Below are 13,799 nucleotides of genomic sequence, written 5' to 3'. Positions count from 1 at the left end.
TTCCCAAAATGGAGAATATAGTTGGATATAACCCACATAAACAAAAGGCCTTTAGAGACCTCAGGTAAAGAAATGTGAAGACCTAAAAGTTTCAGAATTGTGGAGCTGGGTCAGTTGAGTAGATGGTGATACATGTATAAATAAAAAAAAGATTGGAGAAAAAGTAAGTTTTGTAGTGCATGAGAGGTGGAATGCTTTACTCCTGTGGAAACACCAAGTGGACAGTTGGATATAGGCGTTTGTAGTTCAGAGCTCAGGATAGATGCCTGCAGTGAAGATACAAATTTCTGAGTAATCATATAACAGTAGTATTCAAGGCCATGATCCTGGCCAGGCATGGTGGCTCACGCCTGAAATCCCAGCATTTTGGGAGGCTGAGGTGGGAGGATCACTTGAGCCCAGGAGTTCAAGACTAGCCTGGGCCACATAGTGACACCCCATCTCTACAAAAAATAAAAATTAAAAAATTAAAAAAAAATTTAAAGACATTATTCTGGATGACTTGAGAAGCATGTAGGTTAAAAAAAAAAATTCAAGTCTTGGAGTACTCCAGCATATATAAGTTAAATAGAAAAGGGAACTTAGAATAGCTAGGAGAGAAACCAGGAGAATGTGAAGAACAGAACACTTCAGGAAAGTGGGTTAGTTGTGTTGAAAGCTGGTGGAGGATGAGTAAGAGGACCCTCATGATGGCTCTCATCATCTCTTGTCTGTATTGGTGCAGTAGCCTGTTAACTGGCCTTCTTGCTTGTGGTTGTGCCCCTCTGTCCTATTGCTAAAAAGATTGTCTTTCAAAGATAGTGAACTTCTCTCTCTCTCAGCTGCTTAAAGCCTAACAATACCTCTCTCATATCAAATGGATATCATAATTTTTTTCCATGAACTGACACTTGTCTATTTTTAGATTAATCTTTTGCTACTAACTCCCCACCCACCGTCTCCCACAACTCACCAACTTTAATTTGAAATTACTTATAAAGTGGTGTGTACTATACTTTTCACTGTTTTGATGTGTTCTTTCCTCTTCTCAGAATTCCTCTCTTCCCTAGCTCATCTTTTCCTATTCATTATTTAAAACCCAATTCAGGCAGCACCTTCTTTGGGGAGTGTTTTTTTTTTTTGTTTTTTTTTTCCTCAAAGATTGGTTGCCAGATTTGTTGAATGTGATGACAGTTTTTTCATCATTGATTTTATACTTAATTTGTAGCAATAATTACTTGATTTTTCTTGACATGCATGCGTGCATTCATTCATTAAATAAATATTCCTTCAGCCACCTATTTTGTACCAGGTATTGACGTAAGCACTGGTGATCCAGCTGTGGATGACATAAATGTGTCCCTGAAACATGGAACTTACAATCTGGAAGATTGTATACATATTAAAATATTTTATATATTAAAATATATCTTTCTTTCATTTATGAAAGGATTAGTGGTACAAGATAAACTATTTGGTGTTCTGAGGACATGATAAGTAATGGTGTTAAATCAGTATGTAAACATTGACATACTCTATAATAACATTAAGAACCCACTGAAGTCTGGGCATGGTGGCTCACCCCTGTAATCCCAGCACTTTGGGAGGCCAAGGCGGGTGGATCATCTGAGGTCAGGAGTTCCAGACCAGCCTGACCAGCATGTTAAAACCCTATCTCTACTAAAAATACAAAATTTAGCTGGGCGTGGTGGCACATGCCTGTAATCCTAGCTACTCAAGAGGTTGAGGCAGGAGAATCACTTGAACCCGGGAGGCAGAGGTTGCAGTGAGCCGAGATCACACTGCTGCGCTCCAGCCTGGGCGACAGAGTGAGATTGCGTCTCAGAAAAAAAAAAAACCACTTACACATGGAATTATGTTAGATATATTATGCAAATAATTTTTATTCATCATACTTACTGTAATATGTATATGTTTTCATCCACAGTTCCTGCATCATAACTTCCATAATGCTTGTTATAGCCTTTTGTTCTAATATTGGGGTGCCTCAGGGCTCAGAAGCAGGCCTCAGAAAACAATCTCTCTCTGTAACCTTCTCCTGCCCTTTTCACCTCCTTCTTTTTCTCCTGAAGGCAGGAATTTTCCCCTACCTTTCTGTCTTGGAGATGGCCATAAAGAAATTCTCTGACCTGCTTGGTCTTCATTTCAGAAGGGGTTCTGTCCCATACTCTGGGGGAAGGAATGCTGCGCAAAGAGGCCAAGAAGAATCTGAACAGACAGGCCTGGCTGGGTTTCCCCACTCAGTCTGTTAGTATTTGATCATATCTTTTTTTGTCCAGTCACGTTTCTGTATGGTTGTCAATCATGCCTAGCCAATGAAATCTCCACAAAAGGCCCAAGCGGCCAGGTTTAGGGCGCTTCTGGATAGCTGCAACACATTGGAGGTTCCTGGAGTGTGGTGTGTCTGGGAAGGGCATGGAAGCTCTGCACTCCTTCCCCCATACTTGCCCCATGCATCTCTCCATCCGTATGCTTTGTAATAGTCTTTATAATAGATCGGTAAACGTATTTCCCTTCCTGAGGTCTGTGAGCCGCTCTGGCAAATAAATCAAACCTAGAGAGGGGGTCATGGGAACCCCAACTTGACGCGGATTGGTCAGAAGTTCCAGAGGCTCGGACTACTGACTGGTGGAAAGGGGGCGGTGGTCTTGTGGGACTGAGCCCTTAACCTGTGGGATCTGGTGCTATCTCCAGGAAGATAGTGTTGGAATTGAATTGGAGGAAACCCAGCTGGTGTCCACTGCAGAACTGATTATTTGCTTGATGTGTGGAGAGAAACCTCTACACATTTGGTCACAGAAGTCTTATTGTGAATGTTGTGTGAGAGCAGAGGAAAAACACAGTTTGTGGCTTTTTTCACTCTTTTTAAGTATACATTCAATATGAGAAATTTATTCAGAATTTTATTTCTGAGCAGAGGCTCCTTGACCTTCTTTATGGGATACCGTAGAAGTGAGTTCTTTATGTAGATTTTTAGAGTAAAACACTTTAAGTTTCTTTGAGTTTTAGGTTTCTTTTTTCATGATTTTATTTGCTTAGACATTGTCACGTATCAGTAGCTATAGTGAAGCCACTTTATTATAACCTAGTACAGAATTTCTCAAAATGTCTTCTTTGGATCAGTCAGACTGTGGGACATTTTAAAATGTTACACAAAGAAACCAAAGCAAAGCAAAGAAACTTAAAAAACTTTTACTAATTGCAGGGCTGCTTGGATCCTTTGCTGTGCTATTCACTATGACTCTTCAAGAGAGATTCATATAAAAATATTATTTCATAGGGGTCTTTGACTAAGAAATTCTTTTCTTTTTTTTCATGGAATATCTTGTGAAACTGTCTGTGGGACACCAGGTATGAAATGCTGATTTTAATATTGGATTTCATGCTAAAAGGTATTTGGATTCACTTCTAAGATTATCCTTCATCCTCCTCCCCTCCTTGAATCCAATACTGTATAAACATGATTATTTATCATGACCAAGTGGGGTTCATCCCAGAAATGAATACTGGTTTAATATTCAAAATTGAATCAACATAATTCAACATTTTAACAGATTAGAAAAGAAAAAACATGTAATCATTTCAAGAGACACAAATATTTTTTATAAAAATCTAACATCTATTCTTTGTAAAAACTTCCAGCAAACAATAGAAGGGAATTATCAACCTGATAAATCAGGGCATCTATAAAAAATGTACAGCTAACATAATACTTATTGGTGACAGATTTAATACATTTTTCCTAAGATTAGGAACAAGGAAAGGATGTCTGCTCTCTACTTCTATTCATTGTTCTGGATGTTCTATCTATTGCAGTAAGACAAATAACTACAGAAAAGCTACTTGGACTAATAAGCAAGTTTAGGAATTTTGCAAGATACAAGGTCAATATACAAAAAATGTTTTATTCCTGTATACTAACAATCAGAAAATTGAATTAAAAACCCCCACCATTTACAGTAGTATCAAAAAATATAAAACACCTAGGAAATAATCTGAAAAAAGATGTGAAAGACCAGTATAATGAAACTGGAAGCCATTATTGAAAGAAATTTAAATGAGATATTCTGTGTTCATGGGTTTGAAGACCCCATATTATTAAGATGTCAGTTCTCTCCAAATTGATCTTTAAGGTCAACGTAATCCCAATCAAAATCCCAGCAGTCTTTTTTTAGAAAATCGAAATAGGCAGATTGATTTTACAATTCATATTAAAATCAGACATGTAATTAAGTAGATATCAAGACTTTATAATAAGCTATAGTAATACTGAAGTTTAATATAAAGTAGTGATAGTACAGTGTGGTAGGTACATTGTAGGGCAGTAGTACACTGTATAGTGTAGTATTGGTGTTAGTGCAAATAAATAGACCAGTGGAACAGCAAAGAAAGTGCAGATACATATACGTGTGTGTGTGTATATATACGTGTGTGTGTATATATATATATAAGCACATGATCATTTGGTATATGACAAAGATGACATAGCAGCAGTGCAGTGTGGTAAAGCATAATCTTTTCAATATATCATTTGAGGTCAGTTGGATATCCATAAAGAAAAACAAAGATTGACTTTGCCTTATATCATAAAAAAACTTAATTCCAGATGGTTTGTAGATCTAAATATTAAAGGTTAAAAAAATAAAGCTTACATTAGAAAATAATATGAGCACTTAGAGTAGAAAAATAATTCATAAATAGTACACAGAGCATTAATCATAAAGAAAAAGTTTAAATACTTAGACCACGTTAAAATTATGAATTTCTATTCATTAGTTCATGGAAAGACACCATTGGGAAGGTTTTAAAAAGACAAATCACAGGGTAGAAGAAGAAATTTGTAATACAAATGAACCATGCCCAGAATATTTGTATTGGTTTTTAAAGAGTATGATGAAGTGAAGATGTGTTTTAGTTGTTTCATCAGTTAACCCCATTTAAAAGGGAGGCTAGTTTTTTGAGTCTCAGATTTTGGCCATAAAATAATATTTATAAAGAACCTAGAAACACATGGTGTTGAGTAGAATCAGTGCAAATGTAGTTCCTGGAGTGTAAGGGCTGTGTGTCATTAAATATTTCAATTTTTGAATCTTGTGTGATGCCTGGCATGTAATTACCTTCAGCCTATGTTTACTGAATTAATGGATGAATGCTTTATAATTACAAAGTATGCATAAAAGAGTAGACACTCATATGAGGCCTGGCCTTTTAAGTTTAAATTAAAAAAATCACAGTAAGCAGTTGGATAAAAGAAAGTACTAACATTTTTAGACTATAAAGATAAGGTGCATTTTAGGGATGTAAAACATTGAGCATAATTTTAGGGAGCTTACTCTGATACTTAGCTTCTCATAGTGGCAGTGTAGAGGAAAGTATCTTTGATCTAAAGGGCAGAATGGAGAAGAAAGAATTTCATCTCGGGAAACAGGATTTTCTAAGCAAATAGTGCTTTTGGAGAAGTGGAAATGGTTGAGACAGTGAATATTTGTGAAAGCTAACTAGAGCTTGGATTTAGCAAATGGCAAAAGAGTGGTATATCTCAGTGAATTTTTGAAGCATCAGGTAAATCTCTAGCATTTGAATGCATGTGTCAGGGGTATGATGAATGATGTAAATTGGTAATGATTACATTATTTAAATTTCAACTTTACATTTTTGCAGAGTTCTAAAGTTCCTGTTGCTTCAGACAATGGATGAGCAATCACAAGGAATGCAAGGGCCGCCCGTTCCTCAGTTCCAACCACAGGTAATTTATCCTAATTAAGGTGGGCAGAAGTATATATAATCTATGTTAAATATGTATAAGAAAGTAGTACATTTACAGTTCCTTTAGGAAATAAAGTAGCACAAAAGTGCTAATTTTGAATTTCCAAGTTTTAATCAGCATTGTTTTTTTTGCTTTGTTTTTCAGTTTTGTTTATGGCTTTTGGTATAATTGTTTTAGGTGTAATTAGTACACTTTTTAGGTATAATTATTTAGGTGTAATATATTATTTATTTTTAATTGATACAGTACAATTGCACATATTTTTGGGGTGCAGTTTGCCATTTTGATAGAAATACTTATTTTAAAATATTGTTTGATAATGCTTAGTTCCCATTTACAAACATGAAAACAAAAAGGCAGCTTTCGCTTTTAACTTTATTTGAATGACCTGTAAGCTCTGAGCGTTAATATTAGGTTTAGGGAAGGAAGAGGAAAAAAAAAAAAATGGTGAGTCTGTGCCTAAGTTTGGGAGTGCCATTACATGTTGTACCTGACCCTGCTTTAGTGGGCTGATCTTGCCTTGCCCACAGCTGCCTTCCATGATGGTTACTTTTCTCTCCCTCTCACTTGTAGTGTATTTCTCCTGTGATATATTTGCTTGTTTCTTGTATTTAATAATATAAAATGAAGTAAAAAAACTTTTAGTAAAAAATGTACACATATACATTATTTAACATCCTGCATTCATTGTGAATACTTGTCATAAAGCTAATGTGTAATGACATGTTTAAAATAACAGTTGCCACCCCATGTCAGGGCAATACCTCATTTTTATTGCTGTTGTTCCTGAAGACTGTGTTTCTCAGCTTGGTGTTTGAGGCATTCTACAATATGTCTCATGTATACTCTGCTAACCTTGTCCCAATTTTGTTTGGATAGTATTTCTGAAAACATTTGGGCAATTGATAAGTGTTCTTTCACAAGTGTTCTGTAGTCAAATAGGTTTGAGAGACTTGGGGAAAACAGTGACTTTGTGGCAGAACTTCCTCAGAGCCTTTTCTACACTAGTGTGCATTGTGGATGAATTTCGAAGAGTGGTATAGGCTGTAGTGTTTTCCAAACTTATTTGTCTATGGAATCCCTTTTTTTTATTTTTAGTGCATCTATTGACTTCTTGCAGAAGCACTGTTTAGAGAATAACCATCTACAAAAAAACAATCTTTTTTGCTTCTATGACATTGCTCATTTTGTACCCTCCATCTTCCCCTCCAATTTTCTAAATCCTGCCCGTCCTTTAAAGACCAATAACAAAGCCATCTCTACCATAAAGATTTGTCTGATCCTCTGAAAGCAGTCTTTCCTTGGAAATGTGGCGGTATCTTCTTTGCATCTCTCTTCTGGTATTTCTGATACTTTGGTGTCATTTTTATCTCTCTTATTAGGTTAAAATCTTGAGGGAAAGGACTGTGTCTTATTTACGTTGGATGCCCTCTAGTACTTCAATTTCTTACCTGCAGCAGGGGCTCAATAAGAATATGTAACTGAAACCAACCAGGAACTCAATGAAATGAGTCCTCTACTTAACTGCACTATTACATTGCTTTTCTTTGTTATACCTGTCTGAATTCTCTATATTGAGTAAAAAGACCCTTTAGCTTAAAGTAAGGCCAATATTTTAATTGCAAGAAGATTGTTTTTTTTTTTTAAAGTCTCCATATATATTTGTTATGATCATAAATTATATTATCAAGGCTATAATAAACAAACTTATATCTATTAAACTTAGACCTCTTAGGACTCACTTTACACACATACACAAACATTATTGTTTCATATTATTTCCAGCAAAGACAATAAAAGAACACCTCTAAAAATTAGGTAGTTCATGTTATGATTTTGAGATTCACAGTTTTTAACAACCTTGTGTTTCAAAGAGGAAAAAAAGTAAGTACTTTCATTTTTGCCTCCTACTGACTCACCAACCAGGAAAGGTCGGAGCGGCAGTAGGAGGGAAAAATAAAAGTGATTGTTTTCCTGTGAGACACTGGGCTGCCCCACAGTATAAATTTCAAAATTATAGCAGTGATTCTGCATTTCTTTTCACACTGTTCCTTTCGTTTATGCCTCCTGTGTGGCATGGACTTCTGTATGGCATGCTGCTGCTCCTGTGTGGGTGGACTTCTTTCCCTGTTGGAAACAGGCAAGTGTCATCCCAGGTTCTAGCTGCCTTGTGGCAGGTGGGGGAAGGGAGAAGGATTTTTTTCCCCTCCTCTCTGCATTCACACTGATGGTGTGAGACAGTGAAAGAAAGATTACCTGACAAGAGCTTATAGGCATTATTGCTTATTAAGTCTTTGAAAAACGTTACTGCTCTCAGTAGCATTATTTTAGAAGACTGGGAAAGGACTGCCTCTGCTCAGCTTTGACAACCTTTTTTTGTTTTGTTCCACACCACTGGCCTGAGTAATGGGGGTGATATGGCAACATCTGGTTAGCCCAATGACTTCTTTCACTTTTGTAATAGAAGTCTGGGCATAAACAGAAAACTAAGGACGTCAAGTTTCTGAGTGTCAAATACCAATTCCCTGTTATAATGATAAGTGATGTATATTCTTGGCATATCCATTCTTTTTCTTGTTTCAAAATGAATACTGTCACCCCATAATGCATAATATGTGGTCTCTCTCCTTTTGGTACAGTATAAGTTCCTTTTGTTTTGTTTTAGAATGTGAGATTTATGTTTCTTTATTAATGTATTTTGAAGTTTTTTCTATCAGCTCCACTCCTCCCCACCCTCCCTTCTTTTCCTCCTTTCTTCCTTTCTTGATTCCTTCCATAACATCTAGAAGGTAATGAAAAGATATTTTGACTAGATTCTTGTTCTGTATATTTTCATTGCCTTTGGACTCTTGTTTGTGGAACAGTGGATTTAGCTTTTTAAAAATAAAAATAAAAATTCAAACTGTATAAAAGGTGGTGGTTGGGAAATAGTAACATTTTTACTCTTTACTATAAGACTAATTTTAAACAATGGAAGTTTAACATTTTGTGAGTATTTTGATTTATGGTTATTGGGTGAAAATGGCTGTGGTAGAGTCACATTTTTTTCCAAAAAGTTAATTATAAACCAATTATAATCAGAGTACAATTTTAAGAATTTTTGCATGTTATTAGAAGGAGGATTAATTTTCATTGTGATATAATCAGAGGCCTAGGTTATTTATTTATTTTTTTAAATTTGAAGATAGTGTAATACTTTGGCTACTTATGAAAGAGAAAAGACATGTCACTCAGATCTGTGGGTAGAAAAACAGATATTCCTTATTCTTACAGTGTGGAAAGTATGAAAATCTTATCTTGGAGTCTTGCCACTTAACCAGTAAAGACCATTCCTTTAAGCTTCATGGCAGTTCAGACTATAATCCATTTACTATTTTGCATCTCTATGAAGTGAGTGTGGAGGGATGAAATAAAGTTTACCTTGAGTAGCATGTTCAGGGTAGTAATCAGGGTTCATTGTAGGCCAGCCAGAAAGAAAGTATCCCTCTCCATTGAGTGGGTATGAATTTTAGACTTGATAACTATATTACCTTCTTTTTTCTCTAGCTTATCTTCTGGAGTTACTTTCTTTGTGAAGTAAGTGTCATTTAACTTGTTTCTTTTGATAAACTGATTTTGCCAAGGTGTTTGTCATAGGCATTGAGTAGAGTGCTTCTATTTTTGGAAGTCTTTACAGAAATTTAGATGTTACATTCTCCTAGTAACAGTTTCCTTCATTGAATAACTTTATTGATGGTACAGAAGGAGCAGTAGCTTTTTTGAGGAAAGAAGACTCTTGCTATAGGTTAAATTTATGGCCGTGAAACTCAAGTAAAGCCTAATGCTGCTCAGCAATCATCCCTAGCGCATCCACTCCCTACTTTCCTGGCTCCAAACTCTCCCACTTTGTATCTTTTCTGTCCTCAAACCCATAACATGTCTTTTCCTCATCCTAGCTCTAAGCTGATGCCCTTGCTCCTATTTTACTGAAGAAACTGAAGCAGTCAGAAGAGAACCTCCACAGACTCCTACCATAGTTATCCTCCTCCCAGAATCTGTATTCGTGCCATGTGCCTTTTCTGTTGTTACCAGATGAACTATCCACACTGCTCTCAAAGGCCAACCCTCCCATGTGCACCCCATCTACTGGGTCCGTGCTACTATGCTATTATTTCTCCCATCTAAACAACAAAATGAAACAAAAGAAAATCCCTTAAACAGTCTAAGTTACTCTTCCTTCGAGTTAACCTATTTCTCTGGTCCCTTTTATAGCAAAGTTCCCAGAAAGGTTTTTCTGTAATTCAGTCTCCCATTTCTCCTTTCTCTCTAAAATCTACTCTGTTAAGCTCTCTACCACACTGTACCACCTAAGCTGCTCCTGTCAAATCACAGTTACCTCTCCTGCTCCATCCAGTCCAGTTTTCAGGCCTCATTTTACTTAGCAGCTGCATTTGATAGAGTTGATTATGCTGTCTTCTTTGAAACCTATTCTTCGCTTGGCTTCCAGGAATCTTATTGTTCTCTTGTCTTAATGGTCCCTCTATTGATTTCTTCTCACCTTCTGAGAAGGTGACACTTAACAGTGGAGCACCCCAAGGCTCAGTTCCTTAGACCTCTTTTCTATCTATATCCCTTACTTAGTGTTCTCTTCCAGTCTCATGATTCTATGCTAGTGACTCTTTGTATCTCAACCTGGACCTCTGCCCTGAATTCCAAACTCATATATCCATTTGCCTACTTGGCATCAAATTTGCGTGTTTCAACCCTAATGCTGCCCAAACTGAACTCTAAATATTTCTCTCCAGACTGACAACCTACCATCTCCTTCTCAGTGGTAAGTCTATCCTTCCAGGTGCTGAGGCTAAAACCCTTAGAGCCACTCCTAACTTCCTCCTATTTCTCTGGTCTCATATTTAATGTTAGCAGATACCGTAGGCCGAATCTTTAAAATATATTTAGAATTTGAGCACTTCTTTTCTTCTCCACTGCTGCTACTCTGAAGTTACTTTAATCTTTCACCTATCTTATTGCAGTATCTTCCTAATTGATCTCTTTGCTTTCATCCTTGCTCCTTTCCCCTTTAATCTATTCCCAACACAGCAATATTTCAGTCAGTCACATCTGTTTAAAGCCTTTCAGTAGTTTCCCATTGGCTTGCTCATTCATCTTCTTCAAGTATATATTTTAATATCACCTTCTCGATCACTCAATGAAAATGGAACCTTCCCACTCACATAGTTTGTCAACCCTGCAATATTTTTCTCCATAGAATGTATCACCTTATCACTTATTTTGTTCATTGTTTTTCTTCTCTTGGGGTATAAGCTCTCTCCCTAGTCCCAGAGTGGTACACATAGTAGGCATTCAATAAATATTTGTTGAGTGAATACAAACTTGGTTTCAAATCAACCTGTCCACTTTCTTTATGAGCCCTGTTTTTAAAATGAACATTAAAATACATAAATATCTTCAGCATTTGTCTTTCATAATACATGTAACAACTACATTCTCCCTTTCTTACTGAAGTTTTAATTTTTCCCCACCTCCTTGCTTCAATTGGAACACACTTCTCCCCCCACAGGACACTGCTTCCCCTGTAACCCTCTCAAGTGGAGGCTACTTATTCTCCCTTGCCCATATACATAGGATCAGGAGGTCAGAACCACAACCTTCTCCATCCACAATGCCTCTTCTAGAACACTACTTCTCCTTTTTCAGAGGGACAAGGGGCGGGGTGGGGTGAGGAACCACAGCTTTGAGGCTTATGCCATTCAACTAAAGGACTTATACCTTCCTTATTGCAGTCATCTTCTGACCTCCTCATTACCTCTCACATGAATTGAAAATTTAACCCCTGACTCACTCTCTTGCCACCTTCATTCTGGACAGTAGTACTGCTGCTACTATCAGTGTTTACTGATTATTGAGCTCTTACAGTGTACCTACCCCATGCTTACCATTTCAGATAACATTGCCTCATTTAATCGTACATAAACCATATAAGGCATTATTTTTTACACATTACAAATGAGGAGACTGAGGCTCAGACTAATTAACTAACTTGCCCATGGTCACATAGCTAGTAAGTAGTGAAGCTGGGATTTGACCCAGGTCTGTTTGACTCCAAGCCCATTAGTTTTTAGCTTTCACAGAGAAATCTCCTCATACATTCCTTGAACAGTCTTATCTCCTCAATTACTGACTCTTGATATTCTTATAGGTACCTCATACTTGTAGTTTTCGAGATGAAATTTATCATATTCTGTTCAAGGTTACACTTTTGCTTGTGATTATTACTTATCTAGAGTTGCCCAATGTAGAAACAAGGGAGTGTTATACTCATGTTTAGGCATTTTCAGTGTTCTCTTGATTTTGCCACTTAAGTAGCTGTTCAATCTGTGAATTCCCTGTGTCCTGGCTATAACTCCTCTAGTTTAGAATGTTGTCATTTGATGTCTGGATTATTGCAGCAGCTTTGTAACTGGTCTTCTTTCATTTTACCATTTCTAGTTCATTTTCTACATTGTAGCAAGAGTTGTCTTTCTAAAGTATACATTTTATTGTATTCCTCGCCTTATTTCTTCTGGATTCTTATTGCTTTTCAGATAAATTCTACATTGCTTTCTATAACTTCAGAGATCTTTATCATCTGGTCTCCTTTTATTCCTCTAGCTGCATTTTGTGCCATTTCGAATTTTGGACTCAGATTCAGCCATTTCTTGATTATGACCATGCTTTTTTTTTCATCTCCAAGGTGGTAACGTGATGGATTTAGGTGATTCAAGGAGATTCAGTCAATAATGAGACATAATGAACATACAGAATCATTGTAACATATATTGCCTATAAAAGTGGTTTGATGACAGAAATCCTAAGAAAAATATTTTAGTAGAAGAAATATATAATTTGGAAGAGAATAATGAGATTACTTTGAGAAACATAATTATATGGGTGACTATACTAGCATGCTTCTAATAATATGCTTTGTGAGTATTGTTTACTTTTGTATATCATATTTTATATCAGTGAATACTAAAGGGTAATCGGCAAATGTTTTCTGAATGGATAATCTCTAACTGAAAGTTAATTTCTACCTTTTCCACTAAATATTGATTAGTTAACTGTACAGTCTCGAGTCACCTGACATCAGGGATTCATTCTGAGAACTGCATTGTCAGGCAAGTTCTTTGTTTTGCAAACACCATAGAGTGCACTTCCACAAACCTCGACGGGATAGCCTACTACACACCTAGGCTATATTGTACAATCTGTTGCTCCTAGTCTACAAAGCTGCATAGTGTGTTACTATACTGTAGGCAGTTGTAACACAATGATAAGTATTTATGTACCTAATCATATCTAAACCTAGAAAAAGTACAGTAAAAATGTGGTTTTATAATCTTATGGCCAGACATTCCTATACTGCCTGGTGTTGGCTGAAATGTCATTAGATGGCGCATGACTGTATTATTCTTATAGTGTGTAGATTTCAGTTATTCTAGAGTTATTTTAGAAAATGACTGTGTGACAATATTGAATACTAAGAAAACTGTCAAATTGAGGAATGACTTCAAAATATTTAAAGTGCGTTTGAGTTGTCTTTAAATTTAGATTCATCACACTTGTATACTTACAAGTGAGAGTACCTCATATTTTAAGGGAAATGCTTGAGAAATTTACATGATTTTTGAAAAGAATAAGAACACAGTAAGAATTCTCTTGCCTGCTGCTCTCTTGGAAATTTCTATTTGAACAGTCAGTCCAGAGCGATGGGGCAAAGATGAGGATGAGGCTGATTAATCAAAATAGTCTTCCGTCTTCCAACTTTATTTGAAACAGTTTAAGAGAGGGTGAGACTCCATCTCAAAAAAAAAAGAAATATTCTTTAATAACCACAATGATGAAATCATTCTGTTTTTTTGAAGATGAATTTGATATTTGGAAATATCATAAAATTCTTTAGAACCAAGTGTTTACTTGGTTTTGAATAAAGTACATAGTCTTGGTATTCTTTTTTTGACCAAAATGAGATATATTCTTAGACCGATAATTT

General features: G+C 36.2%; 1 protein-coding gene across 1 annotated transcript in view; it reads left to right on the top strand.

The window, feature by feature from the left end:
* Positions 1–13,799, top strand: part of NEK7 (NIMA related kinase 7) — a 153,250-nt gene that overhangs the window by 66,871 nt on the left and 72,580 nt on the right. Inside the window, exon 2 of the mRNA XM_003264513.4 lies at positions 5,662–5,746. Coding sequence (XP_003264561.1) covers positions 5,690–5,746 — 57 coding nt within the window. The 5' untranslated portion in view covers positions 5,662–5,689. The remainder of the gene's footprint in view (positions 1–5,661; positions 5,747–13,799) is intronic.

The sequence above is a fragment of the Nomascus leucogenys genome, chromosome 9, assembly GCF_006542625.1.
Source record: "Nomascus leucogenys isolate Asia chromosome 9, Asia_NLE_v1, whole genome shotgun sequence".
Classification (NCBI taxonomy): Eukaryota; Metazoa; Chordata; class Mammalia; order Primates; family Hylobatidae; genus Nomascus; species Nomascus leucogenys.
The sequence above is the reverse complement of the archived record's forward strand: the minus strand, read 5'-3'. Positions and strand labels throughout refer to the sequence as shown.